Below are 27744 nucleotides of genomic sequence, written 5' to 3' on the forward strand. Positions count from 1 at the left end.
ACTGCAAACAGATAGATGAGCTTTTGCAAAAAGTAGGATAAGATGGGCATTTGGAATAAAGAATGGTCTCCATACGAAAATAATGGCTCCGTTTAGCAAAAAAACAAACAACCCTTCTGCTCATGCGTGAGTCAAATAGCCAACGAAAAACGATGTTTCTAACACAACTAGGCAGTATGTTATTGAAAGATGACCGGGGATTTGGTGTTTTAGAGTCTATTCAGAAATAGCTTTCAAAATGTGTTTCCTACTCGATTTTCAGGCAAAAATGGCAAAAACCTCTAGGGGATAATGTGTTAAGTGGCCCTAGTTGCTTATATCGATGAAAAATTAAAAAATTATAAAAATTTATTACCAGCAACTTTCAGTAGGATTCACAGTCTATACACAGGACTCGGGCTAGGGATGGGTCCACATCATTGTTTCCCTGTTCCCAATTATACCTTTGAAGCCACATGTGGGGCCTTCCACATCATGACTCTTGGTCCATCATGCACCCATGGGCTAGTGGATCTGGCACACACAGTTGAAGTGATGCTGCAGCTTATGTGCCACTATCACTTCATGAAGTGGCTTTCTTTTTGAAGTCTTAAGGTGATACATCATCTAGGGGAGACAAAAATTCTTGTCTTCTCTCTAACTCATAATGAACCAGGGACCATGACAAAGAGTGCTACTATATCCCTGCCATCAAGGTACATGGTGATGCCCAGACACACTCCAACTCGGAACTTCCTTGAATTTGATGATTATGATGTACACCTTGTTATCTCCAATGAGTTCTCAACAGAAGATGTGGCAATGACATCTTCTCTCAGGCCCACCCCTTCAGCTCAGACGGATGAAGAAGAGGTCTGGTCATTTTATAATGTGGTAAACAAGGTTTACCATCTGTTATTCCCGGACTAGTGCCCCCACCTGACACACAGTCCATAAGGATCCTTTCCGTTTAGGGAAAGATCTCATGGGTAACAGCTCATTGAGACCTCCTGTTTGACATTTATCCATGATTGTGGAAATATCACAGAGGTATTTACAATTTTCAAGGCCAATGTAGAGGATGGTCTGTTCTTCCCTCAATGTTGAGACCCCCATATCATCTTCCCACTACCGGGTACTTTCTCGAAGTGGCCTATTAAATTTTCTTTGTACGCCAATGAAGCCAAAGTGGGTATTTATATGGGAGCCTGGGCATGCCTTCCCATTAAAACAATTGAAGCCATGGAGCAGGAAAATGGTTCCTTGTAACCATAGTTTTGCATGCCGCCCTGTTCTCAGCTGCTTTATTTAGTATGATGAGGAATCCAGCTGCTTTACTAAATGTGCAGGATGCTGTGGTCAGGCATCTCGGCATGCACTCTGTTGTGATGGCATTATCAGTGGACTTGTGCACTTATGACGTGACATTGTATTATTTGAAGGTCTTAATTATCCATGGTAAAGACCTTCTAAGGGCTTCTTGTCTAGAACCCAAAACCCTCTTGGGAGCATCATTTCTACTCTGGCTACACCAGCCTCGCTGGATCACCAACATTGATTGTTTTCTCCACTCCCGGTCCATTGCAATCAATCTGGTAATAAGATTAGGTAAATCGCCCTCAAGGACCATCTAAAAAAAATTCAAGCAAGCACAAGTCCAGTCATCAACTCCTGCTAAACCACTTCCTCATCAGGTCCACATTGCCCAGGTCACTGCAGATCCCTGAGGAAGTTCTCTGCCCCCCCTCCTTTCCTGTCAGTAGGAAATAGGATGGGGGTGGCAGCCCTAGCAATTAACCCCTCTCCTACTCTGTAACCCCCTTCATGCATCTGATGGAATAGAGGGAAGAGGAGCAGACGATTTTGCAGAAACAGCAGCTTTGAAGGTCTTGACCAATCAGTCTCCTTCCATCTACTCCTGAATCTTCCTGGTCAACCTAGAAAAGCAGGAAATTTCGAACCTTAATTGATCTCTCCCTGCCTATTCTGTTTCTTTCAGAGGAAACCTTCTAGATGGAGACAACCTACTCAATCTAGAACTCTTTGTCCATTCAATTGTGCCTTATCCATCAACTTTCAGGATGCTTATTTACATATCCCCTTTCCTCCACACTGCAAGTATCTTGTTTTTGTCAAGACCAATAGGTTTTTCAATTGCATGGTCTGACATTCAGTATCTCTTCTGCACCTTGTCTCCACCTGGATGATGAGATTGTCAGCAGCCTACCTTCAAATACAGGGAACTTTGATTCTCCAGTATTTCAATAACTGGCTTCTCAACAGTGTTTAAGTTTTGGATCTGTTTCACTCTTGGGACACCTTAACTCAGTTAGGTCTCTTACCTAACCACAAAGTCGGAACTTGTTCCATCACAGGTCTTTGTTTATGTTGGGATGAACTTCCTCACCACTTCAGCTTGGTCCAGGTTCTTCTGGAGTGGGTAGATCGAATCCTGGCTCTCTTAGAGATGCCACAAGCAAACTGTGTTGTCTGCTTGCTTTTATCTTAACCTACTCAAAAACCTTGAGTGCCACATACATCCTCTACATTTCCTCCTTTTAACATGTTGAAAGCCTCACAGAGATTCTCAATCAACCTCATTTCATCTAGGACCAATTTTTCAACACTGTTTGCTTGGTGGATGAATCGAGAGAGATTCATGATGGGGAGTTCCATGCACACACCCAATCCCCACTCCTACCTGTTTGCCAGTGATCCAGATTCTGGTGTGGGGGGCTCAGTTGAGGGCATAATTCACCATGGTTCCGGACTTGCGTAGAATTGGTCCTCCACACCAACAACCTCACAATGAAAGCAGTATTTCTAGCACTGCAAGCATACATTGACATGATATGGGGCCAGTGTATTATGACATCAAGGAGGCACTCGTACCCATTCTCTTTGCGTGGTTTGGTACCTTATCATCTGGGTAGCTTCAGGGAATGTCACATCCAAATTCTCCACATTCCAGCCACGGTATCATATTAGTAGACAGTCTGTCCAGAAAAGACAGCATTTCTGAACTGAATGGTCTCTTCATCACTTAGTAACAGAGTCCCTGTTTTCCCTCTGGGGAAGGCCTCTGGTGGACCTTTGCTACTGAGCTCAACAAATTTACGTGTCTATGGATTACAGAGCATGGGCAGTCGATACATTCAGCTTACAGCGGGATAGCCATTTTGCATATGCCTTTGCCTTCCCAGCCTTCTGACTGCTACCACTGGTTCTGCAAGAAGTCTGAATTTCTCATTCTCATCACCATTTTTTGTTCCCAGTGATCATGGTCCATAGATTTCCTTGACCTGTTGGTCACTACCTCACAGGACGGATCTCTATACTGGGGGTCCCTCTATCACAACAGTCCACACGTTCTCCACCTTCTTGCTTGGCTTATTTCTAGCGTTCTCTCTGAAGAGCAGGTTTCAGGCTGAGCCTCCAGTTGTCATTCAGGCCAAAAGAGCTTCTACATGTACTTCCAAGGTTTGTGATGCCTGGTGGAGAATCTTCTGAGCTTGGTGCAGTAGGAACACATTGATCCTCTCTGCCCCCTCCACCAACTTCATTACTTATTTCCTTTTGTCAATTTTTTAAGACCAAAAGATGTTAAGTATCCACTCTCAAGGGCTATCATGCTTCCATCAGCTTGATGCGATTGTCTAGCGTTTTGGGTTACAGAGACCTGTTTCCCGCTTTCTTGTGCCCAGATGGAACCTTGTTTCTTATGGCTATTAACCAAGTCCTGTGTGAACCATTGTCAAGCTTCCTTCTGCAGTCAAAGAAGTGAGCTTCATGCCGTCTCTATTGACACTAACTGTGTGTGGTTTCTAGCAGGTTGCACTCTCCCATTAGGTAGGTTGTGCACTGCAATGGCAGATTGCACCCTTCTCTTAGGGAGGTAGAACATCAAGACAGCTGGTCATGCTGTCTCATTAGGGAGGAGGAGCACTGCAACCATGGGTTGTGCCCGCCTATTAGGGAGGTAGAACACTTAACAAATCTTATGTGTTTCTCTCTGGGGTCCATTGTTAAGACACAATATAAGGCTCAGAGGGACATCAGTCTTTCAATAATAGATGGACCTCTTCCTCTCTGGCAAGTGCAACTCAGTTTCTGTTTTTGATCAGTTTAACTAGAGCATCAGCCTACCCACTAACTCACAAACTGAATGCTTACCTGCCACTATTGCCAAATGCCCTTCTTGTGCCCCACTGTGATGTCTTGCATAATTCTCTTCTGAAAAGATGACATAATATTGACCTTCTGCATATAACTACATGACATAGAGTGGTGTGCAAAATAAGAGGGTGGAGTGCAAAAGGTCATTCTGTCTTTTAACCTCTGGGAGGCTGTATTCACATCAAATGGATGGTTAGTTTCCGGCATGAAAATAGGTAACTATGCAATAGCTACAGGAAAGTATTGCATATTTAAAATTCGTTTACCCACAAAAACTACTTTTTCAAAGAACAAGTTTTAATGTCATTGGACTGTTGTAATGAAGCTATATTAGAGTGAGGGATTACATTACGAAAACCTCTCCATCTTAAAATAGATGCACTAAAATCTGTGTTGATTCTGTAGGAAAGAAGGGACTGCAACTTTTGATGGTGGGACTCCTATTTTTACCAAAATGGGAGTAATGGACTCCTAATTTTAAAATCCTAGTGAGACCACTGATTGTTTTTAGGATAAAAGCATACTTTAATCCATAGCTGCCAACCCTCACGAATTTGGTGTGAATTTCACAACTTTTTCAGTGATTCACGAATTCACACCGTAAGACAAAAATTCACGAATTTTCCGATCCTCAGTTATTTTAAATCTTTAATAAAATAACCGATTTCCCGTTAAGCGCTAGTCATGATATTCGCAGTTGCCGAAACGGTCCGGTACCGCTGGTCATGATATTAGTAGATCTACAGCCGATTAGTACATTTGGCCCGGTCGCAAGCATTTTAGCCTATTTTAATCTATATGTATAAGAGTAGTTTTACAAATGCTTTTGAGAAACTGGGGCCTAACCGGAAATTTGCTCCGCGCATGCGTCAAAACACTGATTCGAGTTACTGTTCAGCATCGCATGTAAGATATTGAAAATATCTTCACCGCCAAGGAAAAAGAAATGTATTACTCAAAAAGTGAAGTTTAATTTGGAATATATCAAAAATTGGCCGTGCATTCTGCATAGCTGCCAACCCTCACGAATTTGGTGTGAATTTCACGACTTTTTCAGCGATTCACGGATTCACGCCGTAAGACAAAAATTCACGAATTTTCTGATCCTCGATTATTTTAAATCTTTAATAAAATAACCGATTTCTTGTTAAGCGCTAGTCGTGATATTCGCAGTTGCTGAAACGGTCCGGTACCGCTGGTCACGATATTAGTAGATCTACAGCCGATTAGTACATTTGGCCCGGTCGCAAGCATTTTAGCCTATTTTAATCTATATGTATAAGAGTAGTTTTACAAATGCTTTTGAGAGAAACTGGGGCCTAACCGGAAATTTGCTCCGCGCATGCGTCAAAACACTGATTTGCTTTACCGTTCAGCATCGCATGTAAGATTTTGAAAATGTCTTCACCACCAAGGAAAAAGAAATGTATTATTCAAAAAGTGAAGTTTAATTTGGAATATATCAAAATTTGGCTGTGCATTCTGCCATTAAACATTGATATTCATTCATGCTTTTTGCACTCAAGTGTGCCATCGCAGAGACGATGTGAGGAAGAATGTCGGTTGCAAAAAACATGTAGAAGTTGGGAAAATTAAGAATTCGCAGATTTCAGCTCTGGAATATTTTAAACCATTGGCGGAAGACCCGCAGGCTTCCAACGCTTAAGCATTATTTGTGAGTTTTCTTGTGTCAAACACAATCGACTTTTATCAGCTGTAGACCATGCCATGCTAAACATTTGTTCTGACATATGTTCCCGGACTCGAAAATCGCTTCCAAATTTTCCTGTGGAAGAACCAAAAATGCTGCAGCTCCTGTGCATTTCTCACAGCAACAGTGACAGCGAAAGAGTATTTTCTTTAGTGAGGAAAAATAAGACAGACTTTAGGGCCTCCTTAGCTGCAGAAAATTTGTCAGCAAGTTTAGTCCACAAGATCAACCAGCAGGCAAGAAGTCGGAACTGTTTAGAAAACAAATTTACGATCAAGCAGTTGAGGAAGTTCAAGTCTGCCACAGTATCATGTCTTGATAAATAAATATTTTAGCATATATGTAGTGTTTTATTTTTATTTTGCGAACTTGATATAGTGTAGTATTGATGGTCGGAGTAGTCAGAGTGGATGGAGTTATTATCATGGTATTTTTCACGAATTCGTGTCCAAATTCACGACTTTTTTTCCCCTATTTTCACTAATTTTGAGCCTGGAAGGTTGGCAGCTATGATTCTGCCATTAAACATTGATATTCATTCATGCTTTTTGCACTCAGTGTGCCATCGCAGAGACGATGTGAGGAAGAATGTCGGTTGCAAAAAAATACGTAGAAGTTGGGAAAATTAAGAATTCGCATATTTCAGCTCTGGAATATTTTAAACCATTGGTGGAAGACCTGCAGGCTACCAACGCTTAACCATTATTTGTGAGTTTTCTTGTGTCGAACACAATCTACCTTTATCAGCTGGAGACCATGCTAAACATTTGTTCTGACATATGTTCCCGGACTCGAAAATCGCTTCCAAATTTTCCTGTGGAAGAACCAAAAATGCTGCAGCTCCTGTGCATTCCTCACAGCAACAGTGACAGCGAAAGAGTATTTTCTTTAGTGAGGAAAAATAAGACAGACTTTAAGGCCTCCTTAGCTGCAGAAAATTTGTCACCAATTTTAGTCCCCAAGATCAGCAGGCAAGAAGTCGGAACTGTTTAGAAAACAAATTTATGATCAAGCAGTTGAGGAAGTTCAAGTCTGCCACAGTATCATGTCTTGATAAATAAATATTTCTGCATATATATAGTGTTTTATTTTTATTTTGCGAACTTGATATAGTGTAGTATTGACGGTCGGAGTAGTCAGAGTGGATGGAGTTATTGTCATAGTATTATTCACGAATTTGTGTCCAAATTCACGACTTTTTATCCCTATTTTCACTAATTGTGAGCCTGGAAGGTTGGCAGCTATGTTTAATCTTGTGCAAGTGCTTTTAACAACATCTCACATCTACAGTCGAAAGATTGTAGTTTTTAATACTGTAAGTGTCCTAGGATTTAATCATTTTGTCCATAGAGAGCCCACATTCTATGCTATGCTTTTTCATTGGTCTAGCTCTTAAACCAGTAAATACAGTTTGATATCCATGTGTTGAATGAACTTCATTTTTTTGGGACAGTTTCAGCTTGGTATATATTTTCATTCTTTCTGTTTCATTTAACAGTGCTTCTCTCTGTTAATTTATACACTACTGTGACAGATGAGTACCAAATTTGTACCTAAGAGCAAGCAGTATATACTCATTGACATAGTGTATTGTTATTTCTTTAATGAAGAAAAATGCATTTAATTGTCAGTTTATAGCAACCATTACAATCTTGAACAAAGATGCTTACACACCTACACAGTCAAACTTATTTATATATGTAGGTAGATGAGTGCCATGGTACATCAAAAACCAATGGAAAACAAGATCAACTCAAATAACTGGACTGTCTAGAAAACCCGTCTTTGTTCATTGATAGTGCTATTACTGTTAATCATTTAAGCAAGTTTTGATTTTGTTTACCAATATATAAATATTTTCATATAATGTAACTGGTTTAAATTTAATTTGGTCTAACATCAAAATGATGTTTTAGAAATAGAAGATCTCATATGGTTAATGGTTTAATATTGAATTTATGAAAGTGAGTTGAATATGTCCAGCTTTTGTGAGCCTTGGTGGTTCATCTCAGATTCTGTTTATCACATTTTCTATTTTATTGGAAATAGTTTAGATAGGAGAAATAACTTTCTTCGTTCTAGCTCAGATGCTACATGTTTCATTTGTTGAGCATACAAAAGTAATTTCAGACTCTCGTTGAAGTAATTATATGCAGTTCTACAAGTGTTAACATTTAAAAGTAATCTTTTTTTAAAACAAATTATAATTCAAAGAGCAATTGGCCTTCCAAATCAACAAATATTTGCCTTAAAAATGTTGACATTAGCATAAATATTGTAGATGTTCTTTCAGATCTCAACATCAGTAGGGCATGGGTTCCTGATAAGATCCACCCCTGCTTACTTACAGAAGGCCTCACATATTATTGTGATGTTTATCAGAAATGTTCAGTGATTTGCTCCAATCACCATATTTTCCAATAGTATGGAAAGTGGCTAACGTTACTCCTGTAAATAATAAAGGGGACAAAAATGTTGTTTCAGAATACAGACCTATTTCACAACTAGTCTGCTTGGGCAAAACATTTGAAAAATGTGTCTTCAGACACATGTACAATGATCTTATTAGTTACCTTCGATCTGATTTTACTCCAAGAGACAGTTCCTGCACAACTGCATGATACAGGCAATACTTTTTGTATGGCAGTTGATAAAGGGAAAGAAATCAGAGTAGTATTTTGTGATAATTGTAAGGTCTTTGACAAGGTCTGGCACCAAGTTTAATAGAAGGTGCACTTCAGACTAAAACATGTCAGGTCTGGTGTGCCCCAGGGATCTATACTTGGACCACTGTTATTTTTAATTTACATTAATAACTGATATTCAGCCCAGAATAAGACTGATGATGATATCTTGTTGTCTATTATGGTTGGGGAACCAACCCTGACTGCTTATGTTTTAAATGAAGGCCTACTTATGTGTGAATCAGTGGTTAGTTGACTTTGATCCAAACAATACTGAATCATTGACCATATTCAGAAAATCTCCAAGGGAACAACACCCACAACTTTCAGTGAATGATAGTTTTTAAGAATGTCACTTCTCAAACACTTGGGCCCAACTTTAAATGAATCTTTAGCTTGGCATACACATATATAGGAAATAACTAGAAAAACATGGAAAAGGTTAGAATACCATGAAATTTAAAATCTAAATTTGATAGAAAATCATAACTGCTTTATTTCACCATTAGAACACCTCTTTTGGAGTATGCTGATATCTGGAAGAGACAAGATGGGAAAGACTTTCAATAAACACAGAATGATAACTTTTTAAAAAATGTATCATATCAGGACTCCAGGATACATGATTTCATTGATCCTGCCAGTATGTTTCAATATAGAGATAATAAGTAATTATCAAAACTCTGGTCCTGTTTGAAAAGGAAATAATACCTATATTTGAAGTAAGTTGTGACTTTTGCATTCCTTTCTTGAATATACAAGTCACATTTGCATTGTTTAGACTGTTGATAAAAGAGATCAGGTCTTCCAGCAGAAATCAAGCTTTTTATAGTATATTCAGTTGATTGTCAGTATTATCCATTTCAACTCTTTGTACATTGTTATATAAGAAATATTAGAAGTTTTTTTTCTGAAATGATTGAGATACAGAATCCAATCTTGTGATATTGTAAACATTGATTCTGTTTGTCCAGTTTTTATACACCATAGATATACCTGCCCTGAATTTGCTTAATATATATACTTGAGGAATTCATTATCATGTTGAAATGATGCTGACTATTTTCAAGCCTTGCATGTGAGGCCTCAAATTTTGCTAAATCTGTTTTCACTACAGAACAATGACTTTGTTGTAAAAAAAAATGTTATCTTGTTTGGAAGTGTAAATAATGCTGATGGGAGATTTTCTTGCCCAATCCTACAGAACTTAGGATAAAATTAGACTTTTTTCTGGCCAAATACACTTGGGACTTTATGTTTTAGATACAAACTGTGAGCATTTCTTTAAAAAAAAACTTGCCGTTTACCCTGTTTCAAGAGTAATTTCTTTAGTAGACCTGCCCTCCAAACAGAATCAAATGGTTTGTTAAAAATTGATAACAGACTTGTTTTTGTTTTTCGAATTTCAGAAATTCTCTTATGGCATATGATACATTCTCAAGTATCTAGTTCAGAATGTGGCTTGGTTTTTTTTATTTCTGCATTGTACAAACTGAAAAAAATATTGAGATTTAAACAAGTGGTAACTAATTTGCCATGACAGCTTAAAATTGTATGAAAAAAATTTGTTGTTGGATGCTACTTTCAGGTTGAGTTAGATCTCTACTTTGCTTATAAATAGGCATTCATGTTCACTTAAGCCAGTATACTCTAAGTTAAATTTCTGTCACATGTATCCAATTAAAATGTGAAATGTTTTGTTCATATATTTTTATATGATGTATACTTGAGAAATCTATTTATAATTTTATTAGTTCATAGTGTCAAATATTTTTTTGGTTATATAATCATTATCCAGATCTGCTTAATGTGCCACATCATTAACATTATCACTATGGTTGTTTCAGTCTTTGAAAAATTCTTTTCGTGTAGTTTATGTATTGTTTGATTCATCACTTTTGTTTTAGAAACTGTTCATAATTTTCAAAAAGTCCTTTGGGTGTTTAGTTTTCATTTTTCTCTGCTTTGTTTGATCATATTTTCTAAATATGAAAGTTCGTTATTTGTTTGTAGTTTTTGCTTTCCCTTTGAAGATTTTTGTTGACTGACAAGGATTTGTTATATATATATCTTAATTGTATTTGCTTCGTGCTCTTTGACAATGAATTCTGAAACCAGATTCAGCATTAAAAAAAATTCATTACCATCAGTGATTCTCATTATTCCGAAACTAGTTGAATGCTTCATTAGCAACCTGAAAGGCATATATCATTCAAAATTTCTTTATTTAGTCCGTTAGTATTTTGTTATATGCTTTTGGTATTATTTGAGCAGTTTCATCAGAATTTGTTATCATAAAAGTTTTTTTTTTTTTTTTGTTCTTTCTGTAGGTTTTCAATGTATTTTATTTTTGTTCATGATTTTTTTTTTTATAGATCCATACATATGCATGCAATTAAGTGTAGTAGTGGCAGTTGAAGGACCATCTGTGTAAATTAAGTCCGATCTCTTTGGCTAAATTATCAACGTGCATTAGACCATGCAATGACGCAATTGAATGGTCAGTCACATTTCGGAATGTGTTTGATCCAGAATGCCTCTGAGCTTCTAATGTAAGTTTCTTAATCTCTGACGCCGTTCTACCCGTCGGCAAAGAAGTGTCATGATTCTTTGAGTAACTATACTTGGCAGGACCGCAAATATGAGGTCAAATGCAGCCTTAATTACAGGAAGTGTACTTTTCTCGCATGAAAGGGTATTCTTCCATAGTGGGAATCGAAACGTCGCTTGATATGCACGTAAGGCAACGGCACAACATGGTAAGTGTTCATTCCTGGGATTTAAGAGTGTGGGTGGGTGCGTGTGTATATATATATATATATATATATATATATATATATATTGGAAAGTGGAGTTGAGGAGGTTATGGTGATTTTTTTTCTTCTTTCTGTTGTTCCAATTACTATTTTATCCTTGTTTTCTGACATTCTGACAAAAGCTTCAGCAAAACGGAGACCTTAAAAGTAAGACGTGAGTAAGGGCTGAAATCTCGCTGTCATTTTGGGGTATTTTCATGGATCTCGTGGTGGAACAGTAAGCATGTGAATATGGGATATGAATGTGCCGGTAATAATTTTCGTTTTTCAAAGATGCTATATTTTGTTGAAAAGAGGCTGTGAAAATGTTTCAGATATTATTTGCAGATAAATATTACTTATTATATATGTTTATGTGCTACAGTGAAAATATAGATAGTTTTGACTTAGGATCACCAGTTTCTTTTTGGAGACAGGAAAATATATCGAAAAAATGCGCGTAGTGCAAGTCCATCTACGTCCGTGTCGACGCTAGCATTTGCCATAGTCCCTACGTGTAAAATGGCAGTTAATGCCTGTGTAAAAAAAATATTGGTAATTAAAACACTCTTGTTTATGTTTCTTGGCGAACTTGCCATGAAAAGTCTTCGACGACTCTAGTGTAGTGTATTTTCGAGGTAGAGACATGCCTATGGAAACGGTTTGATATATTTTGAGGTTATATTGATGGTACAGAGACTAGATTTATGCAGATGCAAATTTTGTAACTTAATCATTAATTATTAGTTTAAAAGGAAAATGAATAGGGGAATTATTGTATGAACAAGTTGAATGGGAGAAGGATGTTTATATGATCATGGGATTGTCATGCAAAGTGGTGATATGGTTCTATCACCAAAAGACTTCTAATAATGAAATCTGTTAAGTTCGAAATGAAAATTATTCTGATTCTACATTCAGTATTGCTGTTACAGTGGCTAATTTGAAAATTGCATTATAGCTGAAGAATATCAGAAATGATTGGTGTAGTTGGCAGTGAAAAGGAGGAATAAGTTTTATCGTGATTTCCTGGAAATTCTTTTTGGCTTGTAGAGTGAGACTCACTTTTCTGTATTGCTTTTACTTTGAAAAAGTATTAATTCTTTTGTAATGTATTGCAGCTATAAATCAATAAATTGTGGTAATGTGTTACGTATGGCATTGCAGATCATTTCAATAGCTTCACTTACCCACTCTCTTGGAGATTTTACTACGCATTTTAAATATATTTACAACAGAATTAATAATTTGTATAAGTTTTGTTTACAGGAAAAGAAATATTGAGAGTAAAAAGATGAAACTTGTCAGTGACAATTTTGAAAACTTTTCTCTTAAGAACAACCTCCTTTATAAACCACATTCAGGTGCATCAGACAATTGCACCATTGTATTTACTGTTACATGTACATGTTTGATACATTGTTTTGATTCAGGTGTCTAAATGTTTCTATACTGAAATGATCATGCTTGACATAAGAAAAGCTTTAGACATTCAGACTCATGGCGTATTGTGTTGAAAACTTCTTAGGTTTCAGAGTTATATAAGAATGATTTGAATCATATCTAAGAAATTAACAACATTTTGTCATGGTTAACATAATTCAGACCTTTGACATTATTGGGGTGTGCTTCAGGGTTGTAATTTAGGACCTTTGTGCTTTGTGACAAGATATGCTCAGTAGCAGAATTTTTCTAAGCATCTATTAATCAGATGACATCATTGACTGCTCTGGTGGCCTAGGTATTTAGAGTATCTGCCTTGGATGCAGAAGGTTGCGGGTTCAAACCCCGGCCGAGTCAAACTAAAGACCTATAAAAATGGTACTAGCAGCTGCCTCACTTGGTGCTAAGCATTAAGAGGTTAATGTTAGGACTGGTCGACCTGGTATCAAGATAATGTGACTGGGTGGGACATTATGCTACATGCCTGCAGCATGATGTCCCAGTGCTAGACATCACGATAAACTGCCACACTGCAGACATTGTAGTGATATTACTGAACAATTGTTAAAGCTACGTTAAAAATCCAAATCACACGGACATACACATTGGTGACATCATTTTCATGTTGAAACACCAGGGTCCCTATTACATCTTAAACAAAAGCTTGCGAAAGAACTAAAATCCTGCTCTTTGACTTGCAATAAACTGTCATTGAGTTTGGGTAAGACAATCTGCAGTCTTATTGTGCTCAAAAGTGAAAAGTACAAAAATTTCAGAGAATTCAAAATAACTTTTCATGGGCACACAATCATGACTCAGAAGTAGAATAAAATTTTTTGTTTTCTTAGAGATAACTTACTGTTGGGGTGAATCTGTCATCAGTAGTATACTAAAAGGAGTAAATGTTAGTTTAAAGTTTCTCTAAAAAAAAGTCTGTTCATTACTGAGAACTAGATAAACATGTTCTGATTTAGTACAATATAGTTGTACTATTCCTGTTCTTTGTGCAAGAATTGGTAAAATAAGCAAACTCCCATTTGTACAGACTGAAACTACAATTCTTTAGTCTCGTGGGTCAGTGGTTTTTGTGGGTTCTTCCTCCACCAGTTATACTGGCCGCCATGTGTAGCCTATCTTGTGCTGAAAAATGGCGTTAAACCCTACTACAACAACAACAATAACAACGATTTTTTAGCAACCTTTAGCCTGGATCGTGCATTAAACAGTATGAACTTAAAAGAGTGGTAATACCAAAAGTGAAATGTGCAGTTGAGATACCTTATCAAGCCAATGCATAGCATGAGAAGAGTTAATGATATTTTGCTAGAATATTTCCTTTTGGGAGGTAATTTTAATTGTGAAAAAAGATTTTAGGCTTTAATACTTGAAAGCAAATTCTCAATTTAGTAGAGTATAGAATTTTAATTTTCTGTATGTAACCTGTCATTATCTTTATCCCACAGGACAACATTGGAAATAAGTGTTTATAAACCTTTTTGATTCATCCATGGTGGATCTTGTGCTTTTGTGATTGAATTTATTTTTCTGTTCTGTCATTGTTATGTGAGTTGTTGAGATTTGTTGCATGTACATCATCAAACATTGTTTTGAAATTGGGTGATTTTGATTTTTCTTTCTACATAGTGGAAAAAGCAGAGTGGTTGAGATTTTTCAGGAAGTTTGTTTTTATGTTTGTTTCAGAGATGCGATTATTTTTACAATGTATCCATCCATAAATGGTCATTTTATCACTCCCTACCGGTTAGATTAAGGACAGTCACACTTATTTTAGCACTGATCTCGACTGAAAAATTGTTTTGACATAGCCTCACACTGCTAGGTAATCGTCTTGAGTAGTGTCATAGCTTCATACCATAGTGCAATAGTCCTTTATCAGTCTGGTGGCCTAGTGATTAGAGCAGCTGTCTTGGATGAGGGAGGTTGTGGGTTCGATCCCCAGCCGAGTCATACTAAAGACTTATAAAAATGGTACTAACAGCTGCCTTGTTTGGTGCTCAGCATCAAGAAGCTAGTGTTAGGACTGGTCGGCCTGGTGTCATGATAATGTGCCTGGGTGGGACATGATACTACATGTTTGTGGCATGATGTCTCAGTGCTAGACATGACTATAAATTGCCACACTGCAGACATTGTAGCAATATGACTGAATATTTTTTAAAGCTACGTTAATAATCCAAATCACATGCACACACACAAGTTTTTCACTGAGGTAGTGTCATAACCTCGTACTATAGTGTAATATTCTCACGCTCTGGTGGTATCGAAGCCATACACTCGGACAGTGTCATAGCCTTACAATGTAGTGTAATAGTCTCATTTAGGTAGTGTCATAACCTCACACTGCAGTGTAATAGTCTCACCCTCAGGTAGTCTCAGTCTCAAACTGTAGTGTAATTGTCTCACATTCAGGTAGTGGCATAGCCTCACACTAAGGTGGTATTGTAGCCTCCCACTCAGTGTCGTAGCCTCACGCTGTAGAATAAAAGTCTCACACTCAGCGAATTAGCCAGACACTTGCATTATAGTTTGCTAACATTGATAATAACATTTGTAATCTTTTTTTTTTTCAGGATGTATTTCTAATGATCAGACGGAAAAAATGTACTGTTTTCACAGATGCAAAGGAATCCACAACAGTTCATGAAGTAAAGAAAATAGTTGAGGGTATACTAAAAGTACGACCAGAGGATCAGAGACTGTATAAAGATGACCAGGTATAAATAAAGATTTAAACCAGAAAAATAGGTATCTGCTTTGGACTGTAGTCAGTATTTGACATTTAGATCAACTAATTTCATAAATGTGTAACATATATTATAGTGGTAGTTTTGTAAAGTCCAGCTTGGGAGGTCCATATATTATGTAGCAAAAATGATCTTTTGAGACATTGGTCACTCAGAGGACAACATTTTTTGCGGTTGATCCATGTATGAGAAAATGTTGGTCATTTATAACAGGCCTTCCAAAACTGGTCATTCAGTACTGATTTTGCTGCATTAGTGTATACCATTGGTTAAGTACATGATTTCCTCAGTATCTTTGCCTGTGGTGTCTAAAATGTAGGTCTCAAGTAATTAGCTTTGAATGTGGCATCTTTGATTTTGAGCCTACAGAGATGCTTTTATCCAAGCATTGTTGAAAAATACAGTTCCAAGAACCATCACAAAAAGCAAGAACCATAGACAAATAAGAAGACTAAAATTTAAAATGTTTTTTCTTCAAATGCATTCAAAGTACACATAACATAGAACTTGAAAAATGTGATAGCCCAAGTCTTGCAGCTGCTTCCACTTTATAAATAGGGATAAAATGGTTAATCAATACATTGATGGATCAATAATTATTCCATATTGATACCAGAGGTGAAGAATCAAGATGAAATGATAATTACTCTCCACATGTTAGTTTAATCTTCGGTAGTTGTGAATAATTATTAGTTATTTGCCTTTTTATTCTTTAAATTGAGAATTCATCAGAGACAGCCGTCGCAGTTAAATGAACTCAATTTTTGTGTTAATTATTTTATCCTGTCATCATGTTCAGCCTTAGAAACATATATCAACATAAAGAAATCATTGCACACTTGTTCGTTATGGCTGATTTAAACATGTTACTGATCATTTAATTACCACTTTTACACATAGCTTCTCTGTGGCTTTATATCTTGTCTATATGGTTTAAATTTAAAGGCTCCAGTTTCAGTGTGTCATGTGCATGGAAATGCTACATTCAGTTCTGATTGGTTGTTGTTTGTTCAAGTTCAAGGTAAAATAATGACCACCAATAGGAGCAAGTTGTTGTTTATTCACTGCATGACACACCAGAAGCATTGCACCAAAACTTTGTCTGAATAAGTACAAAGTAACATAAGCATTGACAACGCTTCCCGTAGAGGTCTGAAATTCTGAAAAAAAGTCTTAAATTTGAAAATTGCTTTGCCTAATGACCAAAAAGTCTGGAAAAAGTCTTAAATTTTCGTTTTTCTGGAAACCGGAAATGTGACTGCTCTTTTTGGAGCTCTTTGGGTGTTACTATAGAACGAAACATCTCAAGGCAAGTACATGTATAGCTGATAAATTCGCAGGAGAAGGCCATGCAATTTTGATTGGTGTTTGCTGACTCATTGAGGATTAATCTACCTTTTCAATTTCATGGATTATTTCAGTAATATAAGTTTTGTGTTGTGCTAGTGAGTATTCATTTTAATTTCCTTGGATTTTATTTGATTTGACATTCTTGGACCTATCATTTGCTAGCAAGAACAGTAACTCTTCCTGGCATGTAGGTCTGTAAAAATGTAAATACTGGCAACAGTACAGCATAAATCGAGCTCATAAATTCATTTTATGACAAAGCAAACATTTATATCAAGGAATTAGATGATACACACATTTTTATTTATTATACTAAATGTATTAAAAACGTTGGGTACAGTTTTTTGTCTAATGTCTTTCCAATGTTAGACTTGGGACTTACATTTACAAATGACACATGATTTCTAGAGGCATTGGTAGGCCTATTTAATTTAAAATTCTACTGTTTAGTATATGCAAAAAGTGGTAAAAGTTAAATTATTTTAAAGAAAAGAAAACCAATTTAAGGCATTTACTGTGAATATCAGTCTGTTCTGAATATTGACATTATAAAGACCAAGCAGTTGATCTGTACATATGACTTTTTAAAAAATAAAATAATGATAAATATTTCTTGAGAATTCTGTGCCAGTTCCTTCTCTCGTACTCTCTGATTTCATAATTTAATACTACATGAACTGTGCTGTTGTTCAGAATTGATCAGAATTATTAAGTTAAAAAAAATTGACATCCAAAATTTAATGTTGCAACATAAACAATTTACATCATAGAAATGCAGATTTACTGTAATAATAAATTAGTGAAAAACCTGTAGAGTATGAAAGAGTGAATGAGGAACTTTTAAAGAATTTTGTCCATGTGACACATCTTTTGTAAAATTGTAGAAGTATTCAGAGTAAGTTATTTTTCTGTTTGTTTATTCTTTGTCATTATTTTTAAAGATATAAAAGTTAACCAAAACTATCTTATCATAATTTAATTCTGAAATGGCAATTTCAAATTGTGCATGACTCATCATTAGGGTATTTTATGAAAAAAAGGATTGTGGGATGTCACTTAAACAATACACAGAAAAGCTTTAAGAAGTACCAGAAACAATGAAAAAGTAAATTTGTTAAAGCTGATTGTTCACAAAATATTTAAATATTACCATATTCAAGAAATATGAAATTTCAGCTTCAGATAACCACAATGTTAAGATTGTGCAAAAAATTACCAAAGACCAGTGTTAACATGGTGGATGTGCATGTGTTTGGATGCATGGTGTGAATTGATTTGAAACATTATCATAAAGATGAGTTCAATTTTGAATTCTGTACATACAAATTATGCATAAAACATTAAATTTTAAGAGCAACATATAATTTCAACATGTGTATGGCTGAAGAATATAGCATTTCATAAAATATGGTGTGGAGGGGCCACTTGATAAAAATGCACAGAAAGGCTTCTGAAGTACCTGAAACACAGGAAAAGTCTCTTACTGTTATAGCTGAATGTTCACCCAACAGTTCTGTATGCCCATATGTAAGAAATATGCACATGTCAGCTTGAAATAACAGGAGATCAAGATTTTGCAAGTGACTAAGAAAAATATTAAAAATGTTAGATGATTTACGCGTTTCAATGCTTCATGGGAATATATCTGAAAAGATATCCTAAATGAGTTCAGTTTTAGATTCAACACACCTGAATTATGCAGGAAACATTCCATTTTTTTATTCTAAAATTATGAAAAATTCATTCCCTGTTGCGGTCATTAGGTCAATAAACTTGTCTCATGGTTAGGTCAGGACATTTTTATTTTTTGGTCTGAAAAAGGTTTTAAATCTTTTTCTAACTTTGTGGCAGAAAACCTGCTTGTGTTAAAGTCGTGTTTGAGAAGGATTTAAGTAATATATGGTGAACAAGTTTGCAATATCTTCTTTTATGTACATATTTGTAATCAGCAGCTGACTGTGATGATGGAATAGAAAAAATTTAGCACAGGATTGGCAAAGGGGCTGATTCCAAACCACATGAGTTATAGTCACCTTGTTAGACTGGAAGTGGGTGCTATCAATAAGTTTATTTTTAATGATTAAAAGTGAGTGTCTGTAGCGACTGCAGTCATGTTGCATTGGAGTTAAGTACAATGGGATGAATTTGGTCTTAGTAATCTTTACTCCTGCACTTGGATTTGTTCTAGAAAAGTTTTTTCTTGCACAAGGAAATTGCACTTTTTCTATTGTTTTGAAGATAACACTGTTAAGCCTACCATATTTAAGTGAGGACATGAAATAAGAGTTTAAAAAATGCCTTTGCTGTGCAAAACAAAGGGCATGGTGACCAAGAGGAGTTGTGTATCTAACCAAATGGAGTATCCTGAAATGGTCTAAAAGGCTGAATAAAAAATCACTAGCAACATACAGGTAGTCTGTTTGGAATTTTTTCTTCTTATCTTGTCAAGGATGAGATGGCCATATGAACAGAATATAAGTATTTTCCTGTCTATAATATGTACATTGGAAATGTAACCAAGATATGTTAACACATAAAAATGCACCACCACACCAGTATCAGACCTTTGAAAGATGAAAAGACCATCTGGTTGATATGTGCACTGATAATGTATCACAGTCATGTCGATATGTGACACAGGTGTATCATTTTACCTTTAATTACGAGTGAGTTGCTAATGAGGCTTGTGAAAAACAAGTGGTGTTTAATTTTTGACAAAAAGAAATCTTGAGCCTGCCGATGAATTGTTGCATTTTTTATTTTGAAATTTTTCAAAGACACTGGCAAATTATTAATACACATGTCTTAGTTTGACCCAATCTGTAAATCCATCCATCTTATGAAAATTGTCTGCTTAATTGTATTGAAAGCTATAAACTTTTTGTGTATATAGTGAAGCATATGACTGATGAACTGACATCTTATTGGTTATCTATTATTAGCACTCATGCGGCATGAATAATAATTTGTCCTTTGCTGTCCTAGTAACGCATTGCTGGTTAAATATATTATACACTAACTGCAATTTTAGTTTTATTGAGGTAGGGGATTAGTAACTAATAAAAACCCCAAATACAGTAGTTTTTTTTATCCTTAATTAACTCAGATCATTACATTATACTGAAATCCATTTAGGTAAAAATGCTGGTTGCCACTGGTTTTATTCATGTGGAGTGAGTGCTTTGTGCAGTTTTGACTTAGCCACAGTATCTATCACAAACCACTTATGAATTTGAAACTACTGTTTTTTTTCTGGTTGATATTAATAAAAAGATACGTGTCTGTCATTTCTGCGATGCGTGTTTAACCTGTGCATCGTGTTTTTGTGATGCTGTCAAATGTTTACCATATTTCTGCCTGTTCTTCTTGTCAGATATGCAACTAGTCACTGAGCTTTGGGTGAATTACTGACACCCTATCTTGCATTAATGACATGAGGTGAAGGTATACTTGAAACATTTTTCACAATTGTGATGTTTTTTGTTTGATAGAAATATTCTGTATCTTTTTGTGTATGTGATATTTTAATGTGTGTGCAGGACTTGCAGTACTAATTCAGTTCCCATAACAAACCTATGCAAACACCATGATATTAAAAATTCAATAACTATAAATTTCTGAGTGCTCACGATCAAACTTATATTTATCAGTATAGATGCATCCTGGATGACAGCTTCTTTATAGAGCAAAAGGATATGAGCCACTGCATTGTAGGATCTACATGTGTTTGAAACATGTGCTTTCAGTTCTGCACCAAAGAGTCAGGTGTTAATTTCAGTAATGAGTGTTCCTAACTCACAACTGTTTTATAGGACAGAAATTCCATCAATGAAACAATGTCTCTTTTTCTCAGCTGCAGTTAGGATAAGCTCTCAAAAGATTCTTTTTCCTGAAACATAACTTTCAATATCAACCAATCCTGGCCAGCCAATCTCATATATACTATTTTTTTTTTCTCCCATTTCCAGACTGGTTCCCATTTTTCCTTACAATTTGTACCATGTGACGTAAAAGTAGTTTCCATCTTTAATTGCCCTAAAACTTAGCAGATGTTATTAAGATTAGACAAACAGGTGTACATTTCTGTTCTGTTATGTCCCAGTGATTTCAATTGCTGTACTTTTCTCTTTTGTTATCTGTTATGAATGTTTTTTTGTAAGCTTATATTCAGTCAGTTTTATTCCTCTTTTATAGTAGCACCTTTGCTCAGAGAGTGCCCGGGACATCCATGCTTTATGGACACTTATTGGTCTTGCCTTGATTAGCAGATTGCATCAGACAACAGTTTGCAGCAAGCTCAGCATCAGAGCCAATATTGTCAATATAATGTGGTGCTGCATATACGGTCAATTTTTTTATATTACCAAATTAAAAAGAAAAAGAAGAACCTTAAAATCTATCATGGCAATCAGACTCGCATGTTAACATAAAATCATGAGAAAAGATTTTATAATAGCAGATCCATGCATCTGAAAAAAAGGAAAATGTTCGGAATTGATTAAATGACCTTATATATTTACAGCTGCTTGATGACAACAAATCATTAGGAGATTGTGGTTTTACCAGTGCAACAGCTAGAGCACAGGCACCAGCTACAATCGGTTTAGCTTTTCGACAAGAAGGTAAGTGAGCCTAACACTGGTGGTTCTCCAGCTTGTGCTGTGGCATGCATTTGGACAATAAAATTCAAATGGGCACACACAAATATTGGAAACACATCATTTGCTATTTTGTACTGTGTCCCAGCTGTTAAGCAAGACCATATGCATGAATTACTAAATGTGCAATACATCAAGCTTTCCATTAATCAAGATTAATTTGGCCTCTGATAAATTTTAAGCTATTAAATAGTAATATTTAACAACTTTTCATGCTGGATAACTATGTTGTTGAAGGTGGTAGTGAATCATGATCTAATATAAATGTGTGGGAGCTGTTGTACCTCAGTTGGTAGAGCATCTAACATAATCCAAGGGTCCCAAATTTTCAATACCCATCTGGCCAGCCTGGGTCATCAGTTGTGGTGGGTCTATCTGAAAGCACTTATCTTCCATATACATGGTATGATACAGCCAATAATGTGTTACAAGTGTTGTTAAAACCAACTGTTGTCTATATATAATTTATATTGTGGTTGGCTTTTGTCAATGATTATGTTATATATATTTAATTTATATTGTGTGATTGACCTTTATCCATAATTGAGTTGGGCATTGGGGCTACATGTTTAATATCACGTAGGGTAAACATGTTTATTAAGTTTGAATTCTAGGTACAACCTTGATTCTGACATTAAAATTTTCCATAAATTATTCCTGTTTATAGTTTGATGGAAGATGACAGCATAGTGGGATCTATGTAAGATTTTTTTATAACTGAATGTTTTGGAAATGAACTTTTAACTCTCCTGGTCCTCAAATTGTGTCTTAGCTTTTATATTATGATTAATTATATTAATTACTTATTCCTCTCTTAACATTCAAAGATCAATCAGTTGTATTATTGTCTTCAGTTTTTATTTGAGATGTTTTGGTTATTTAAATTATTCACTGGAATTACAGATTACTTATTAATACTTTTGGACTGTGTCGTTATTTTGGGATTATTGTGAATTCGTTCAAGAACAGTTTGGATTACATCATTTTGATTTATCAAGACTGTATGCACGTAAACCCCATTCCAAGCTATAGGCACATCAGCACATTCAAAATTAATTTAGACCAGAGTTATAACACAACAAATATAAAACTGACATAAATGCATATACTATGAATTTTGAAATTGTTGGAAATAACAGAGTTGAAATTAATGAGTTAAATGATATCAGGGCTTTAAATTAGCTGTAGTCCGCTAGCCCGAGGCTAGCAGGTTTCCTGTCAGACTAGTAACTTTCATAATGTTAATAGTCCGATTGGCTAGTAAGTTTCGGTTATCAATAGTCAGCGTTTATTTATGCCATTCCCTAATAAAGACTTGACTTAGCAGATGTTCTGTGGAATCAAAGCAGTGACCATTGTAAACAGTCGTGAAATATTAGCATGAGAAGATGAAGTCAATTTCTGCCTCGGAAAGGTGTGTTTCCATAACAAGAATCCATCTGATTTTGTGCATTTCACTTATGGTCCTGTCATTAACAACTGAAGTTTGGTAATTGATCCTAATTAATCTGATAACGAATTAAATGAAAAAATGACGTGGTATCACACTTTATTCACTCAACCACAGTAACAAACTACAAAGTGGTATACCACACAAAAGAACATGGCAAAAACTATTTTTGTTTACGGTAGTTGTTCTTTTTTCGCTACCCAAATGCTCCAAAAGTCACAAACAGGAAACCACATATTTTACATTTCAAAATAATTATAAGAGTTAGATCAATTTATTATGATTACGTTATTGACACGTCCTTTCCATACAACTACTTTTTCTATGATGATAAGAATAGTTTTTATATTTTTCCCTTACAAGAATGAACAAATAATTGAATACACGTGGAGATATCCAAGCAGAATGCCGTACATTTGTTGGGAATTAAAATCTCAGAGCATGGGCATCTAAGATTTGAAAATTTTCCGCCTTGTTAATTTCAACAATACGTTGAGATTTGATTAATTAGGAACAATTACCAAACTTACGTCTTATGATACTGTAATTGGAGCTGTTGAATACAATGCGCAGAGTGTCAGATGGCTTCGCTTGATGGGAACACACTTTTTCCAAGCTGAAACTAACACTATCTTCTGATGCTAATATTTTATAACAGTGTTTACAATAGCCACTGCTTTGATCATGCAGAACATCCACTGAAGTTAAGTCTTTGTTAGGGAGAAGCCATTTAATTGTGGGAGGGGCAAAGACACGTGTTTTGAAACATGTTTCTTGCTCTGACTTTCTTATATAAAGGACACTATGCCATTCTTTTTCTTGATTTAAATAATTCACATCAGCAGTGCTATAACATCTCATATTTCAAAACAAGGCACAATTCCCTCCTTATAAGACAGGCAAAATGTGGCATTTGATAGAAGGTGTTCATCCACCGAAAAAAAGCAAAGGTTGAATGGAATGATGAGGAATAATTCTTATGATAGGGAAAAGTGTAATGGAAAATTTCAGAATAAATGGACAAAAGATGGAATGGCTGAATTATGACGAGGAAAGGAACATTATGGGGTGTAACTGGTGTACATAATTCGCAAAAACAAACACAGAAAATGTCCAGTTTTGTTGCGGGTTGTTCGAACTTTAAAATTGAATTGGTAAACGTACATGAAAATTGTGTGACATTGTTTTGTGAACAGGACTAGTAAAGATTTGGCAGGACTAGTAAATTTCTCAATATACTAGTCCTTTTGGCTACAAAGAAATTTGTGTTAAATTCGAGCATATATTATATCCACTATAATGTCAATCATATCAATTAAAATGCCAAGACAATTACATGTTGAGATACCTACTTGCCTACCTATTTATCTACATCTATCATTCCTTCCTTCATTTTTATTGTTCTTTTTGATGAAGGTGTATATAGTCAGTTTTTATCATATTCCAGTTTCATACGTTTCATAATTTAAGTCTTGAGAAATATTGATGCTTATTTATTTTCAGATGGGGAGTTTGAATTGATGGATATAACTCCATTATCCAGTCCACCAGAACTACCTGATGTTATGAAGCCACAGGACTCCCCAGCCACACATGCACAAGAACAAACTGCATCTTAGTCAGCTCCATTGTCACAATAATATAACAAATTTACTAATGTGGTTAACACACACCATTAGAGTGCTCTTGTAAACAAAATAAAACTAATATCAGTTAAGATAGTCAGTTTCATTGCTTTATTGCTACAAGATATGCCTTTTTTCCATTGTGGTAGAATGATGACAATCTGTGTGCCAAGCTTCAGTTATATAATTCTGCAGTGTCATGGCAAATCTGGTGTGAAATTCAAGTGAACATAAAGACTTTAAAAAAAGTGAAGATCCAATTGAGTTAATTTCCTTTATACACCTGGGAGAAGAGACTAAGGTCTCTTGGTTATTTTTAAGAATTGTCAATGAAAGACAAATTTAAGTCAGACTGATAGAAATGGGTCTGCTTATTTTATTTGAAAAATATGAATGCCACATATTCATTTTTGATGTTCTTTTATTGCATTGAAATAATAGCACAGGAATTTCATACAATATTCTTTCCATGTATCACGTATTCTTGCATTTTTTTTATTATTAAATTATTTATGACTTGAGCAATCCTGGCAATTAAAGTGATAACTTCTCCAGTATGACTCTTGGTTTTCTTTTTTTTGAAAAGAAAAGGTTGATGGCCTAACATGAGTTAAACAAATTTGTCTAGCTTTTACAGGGATGGTCCTGGCTTTTAAAAAGCTGTCGCCAAAAAAATCGCCAACCTCAATATTTTGTCGCCAATTTTCAAAAAGTGTCGCCAGAACAAATAGTGTACATTTTTTCAAGTGTTAATTTAGTCTATTAATGTAACAGGCAATGAAAATTACAAAAGATGGGTTAGTTAATACTCTAATTACAACAAGCATTAACAAAATGTTACAAAGTGTTACATGAAGATCCATTGCGATTTTAGGGCTGCCCACTTGTTGAATGCAGTTTCAAAGTATAATTTTTCACATCTGTGCATGCTGATTCTCATTAAATTCTCGAGAGATGAGATGCAGAGTTTATTTCTGATGTCAGTTTTTATGAGGTTCATCTTACTGAATCCACATTCACAGTCTACAATGCTGACAGGTGACACCAGTAGTCTCTCAGCAGCCCCCCCCCCACTTATGGCTAACTTCACAAAGCTTGTAGTGAATTGCTTCCTAAATCCCAAGAATGATCACTGAATGCTGTATAAATTTTCTCGACAAACAAAATAGGACCTCCATTCCCACGAATGAAGCTTACACAAGTCAACACCTGGCAATATTGGACCGTATATATATAAACATAAATTAACACCCTATTTAGGTATTCTTTCACTCCTGTATTTTGAGAAATAAATAATTATTATTAATTATGCAAAACTCTTTTTTTTTTTTTGCTATTTTTTGTTGCGGAGTTTAAGTCTCTGCAGCCATAACACGGGATTGATGGCAAAAGGAAAAGATCAATGAGTAAAATGCTGCACTGGCGACAGATATAATTGTGATTGAGATTTTTTCCATTTGCTTTGTATTTATACGCAGTAGTCGGTACTTCAAAAGTTTTCTATGAAGGTTCAACAAAACTATTGTATTGGTATATGTAAAAAAAAAAAAAAAATAACAGAAGGATTAGCCATTCAATTAATTGTATCTGTTCTATTCGCGTCTTCAGAAGTCGGTCAGTTGTAGGTATAGTTCGGTAGCATGATTGACTGTAACACAGCATACAGTACTCAGCCCAGATGTCAGCATAAGCAGATTATGATGTAACAATGCACTGTAAAGATGGGGTTGTCAATACGAACAAAGGATTGTTTGTGTAACAGATTGATTCCAATGCATTGCTTAGTCAAGTTTGTGGCTTCCTTTCATTCTCCCTTTTAATTTATCCAGTCCAAATCCATGATTGTATGTACAAATTAAATAACCAAAAAGTCTGTCGCCAAAAAAATCGCCAGATGGGATATTTTTGTCGCCAATAAGGAAAAAAAATCGCAATTTGCGACATTGGCGAAGCCCAGGATGATCCCTGCTTTTATATTAGTGAAAATTAAAATATAACTGTAACTGTTTAGTTATGGTGGCATCACAATGGTCAAGATTTGGATGTTAACATAACTTGCAGCATATTATAATAAAATATCTGTCCAAACAATTACCTTACTTTCTGAATGGCTTGCACTTAAGGTAAAAAAAACATTGGTTTTGTTGGATAAAAACTTTTTTTAGAGTAAGTTCCTTCACCAAACTTTAAGTGGCTTACACATTCAGGGTGGTAAAGGAAACATTTGGTTCTGGTTTCCAGTGGTCAGAGGTCAACACCACGTGTCTTGACCAAAATAGGTCCCCTTGGTCATTGTTTATTTTTTTATGTTGTTGGTCTTATGTGTTTAGGCTCTAATAAACATTAACAAAGAAAAGGTGAACAGCTTTGTAAAATTTAAGGAAGTATTTATTTCCCTGGGAATAAACAATGTAAATATGAAAAAATAAGAACTTACAATTTTAAGAATCAAATCCAAAAAAAATCCGAGAATAATCCACGAATTAAATTTTAGAAATCCTAGTAATTAAATGTTCTAATGAATTCAAGTTCGAGTCCCGATGAAAACCCCAAAATGAAAGGTGATGATGTATACTGATGTCAGTATAGCACTGATGTGTTTACAGTTCTTTGTGAACCACAGAAAATAATATTCCGGTTTTTGAATTCCGAATAAAATTTAAAGAATTCTGTATGAGCACTCAAATATTTCCAGGAAAAACAATTAATCTTTTAGAATCCAAATAATTTGAATAAAAATTAAAATGGAACTCCAGATTGGTCATAACAACACTTTTTAGTGTCCAAGGCAAAAGCCCAAACTGAGAAATATATCTTTAAACATCACAATTAAATCTAGCTACTGCACAATTTCAGAAAACCCAGAATTGTGAAATAGAGGCTTATTACAATCTAAAGTCACATATGACTGTGATAAAAACCAATCATTTTCAGTCAAAAATAGAAACAGTGTTTCTATTATAAAGTGTTTATGAAAAGAGTCGGGTCAAACTGAATGTTCTGAAAAAAATGCCAAATCAAGTAAACAAGATTACATTACTTTGACATGTAATGAAATATAAAATTTTTTTTATAAACTTACAAACAATTAAATTAAATCAAATATAC

The 27744-nt window shown here is 35.3% G+C and overlaps 1 protein-coding gene across 1 annotated transcript in view; it reads left to right on the top strand.

Moving 5' to 3' along the window:
• Positions 1 to 25191, top strand: part of LOC149775922 (elongin-B-like) — a 29824-nt gene extending 4633 nt beyond the window's left edge. The window contains exons 2-4 of the mRNA XM_089943171.1: positions 15380 to 15523; positions 21426 to 21525; positions 24515 to 25191. Coding sequence (XP_089799297.1) covers positions 15380 to 15523; positions 21426 to 21525; positions 24515 to 24630 — 360 coding nt within the window. The 3' untranslated portion in view covers positions 24631 to 25191. The remainder of the gene's footprint in view (positions 1 to 15379; positions 15524 to 21425; positions 21526 to 24514) is intronic.
• Positions 25192 to 27744: the final 2553 nt, after the last annotated feature.

The sequence above is a fragment of the Sinohyriopsis cumingii genome, chromosome 19, assembly GCF_028554795.1.
Source record: "Sinohyriopsis cumingii isolate HCF-2022 chromosome 19, ASM2855479v2, whole genome shotgun sequence".
Taxonomy (NCBI): Eukaryota; Metazoa; Mollusca; class Bivalvia; order Unionida; family Unionidae; genus Sinohyriopsis; species Sinohyriopsis cumingii.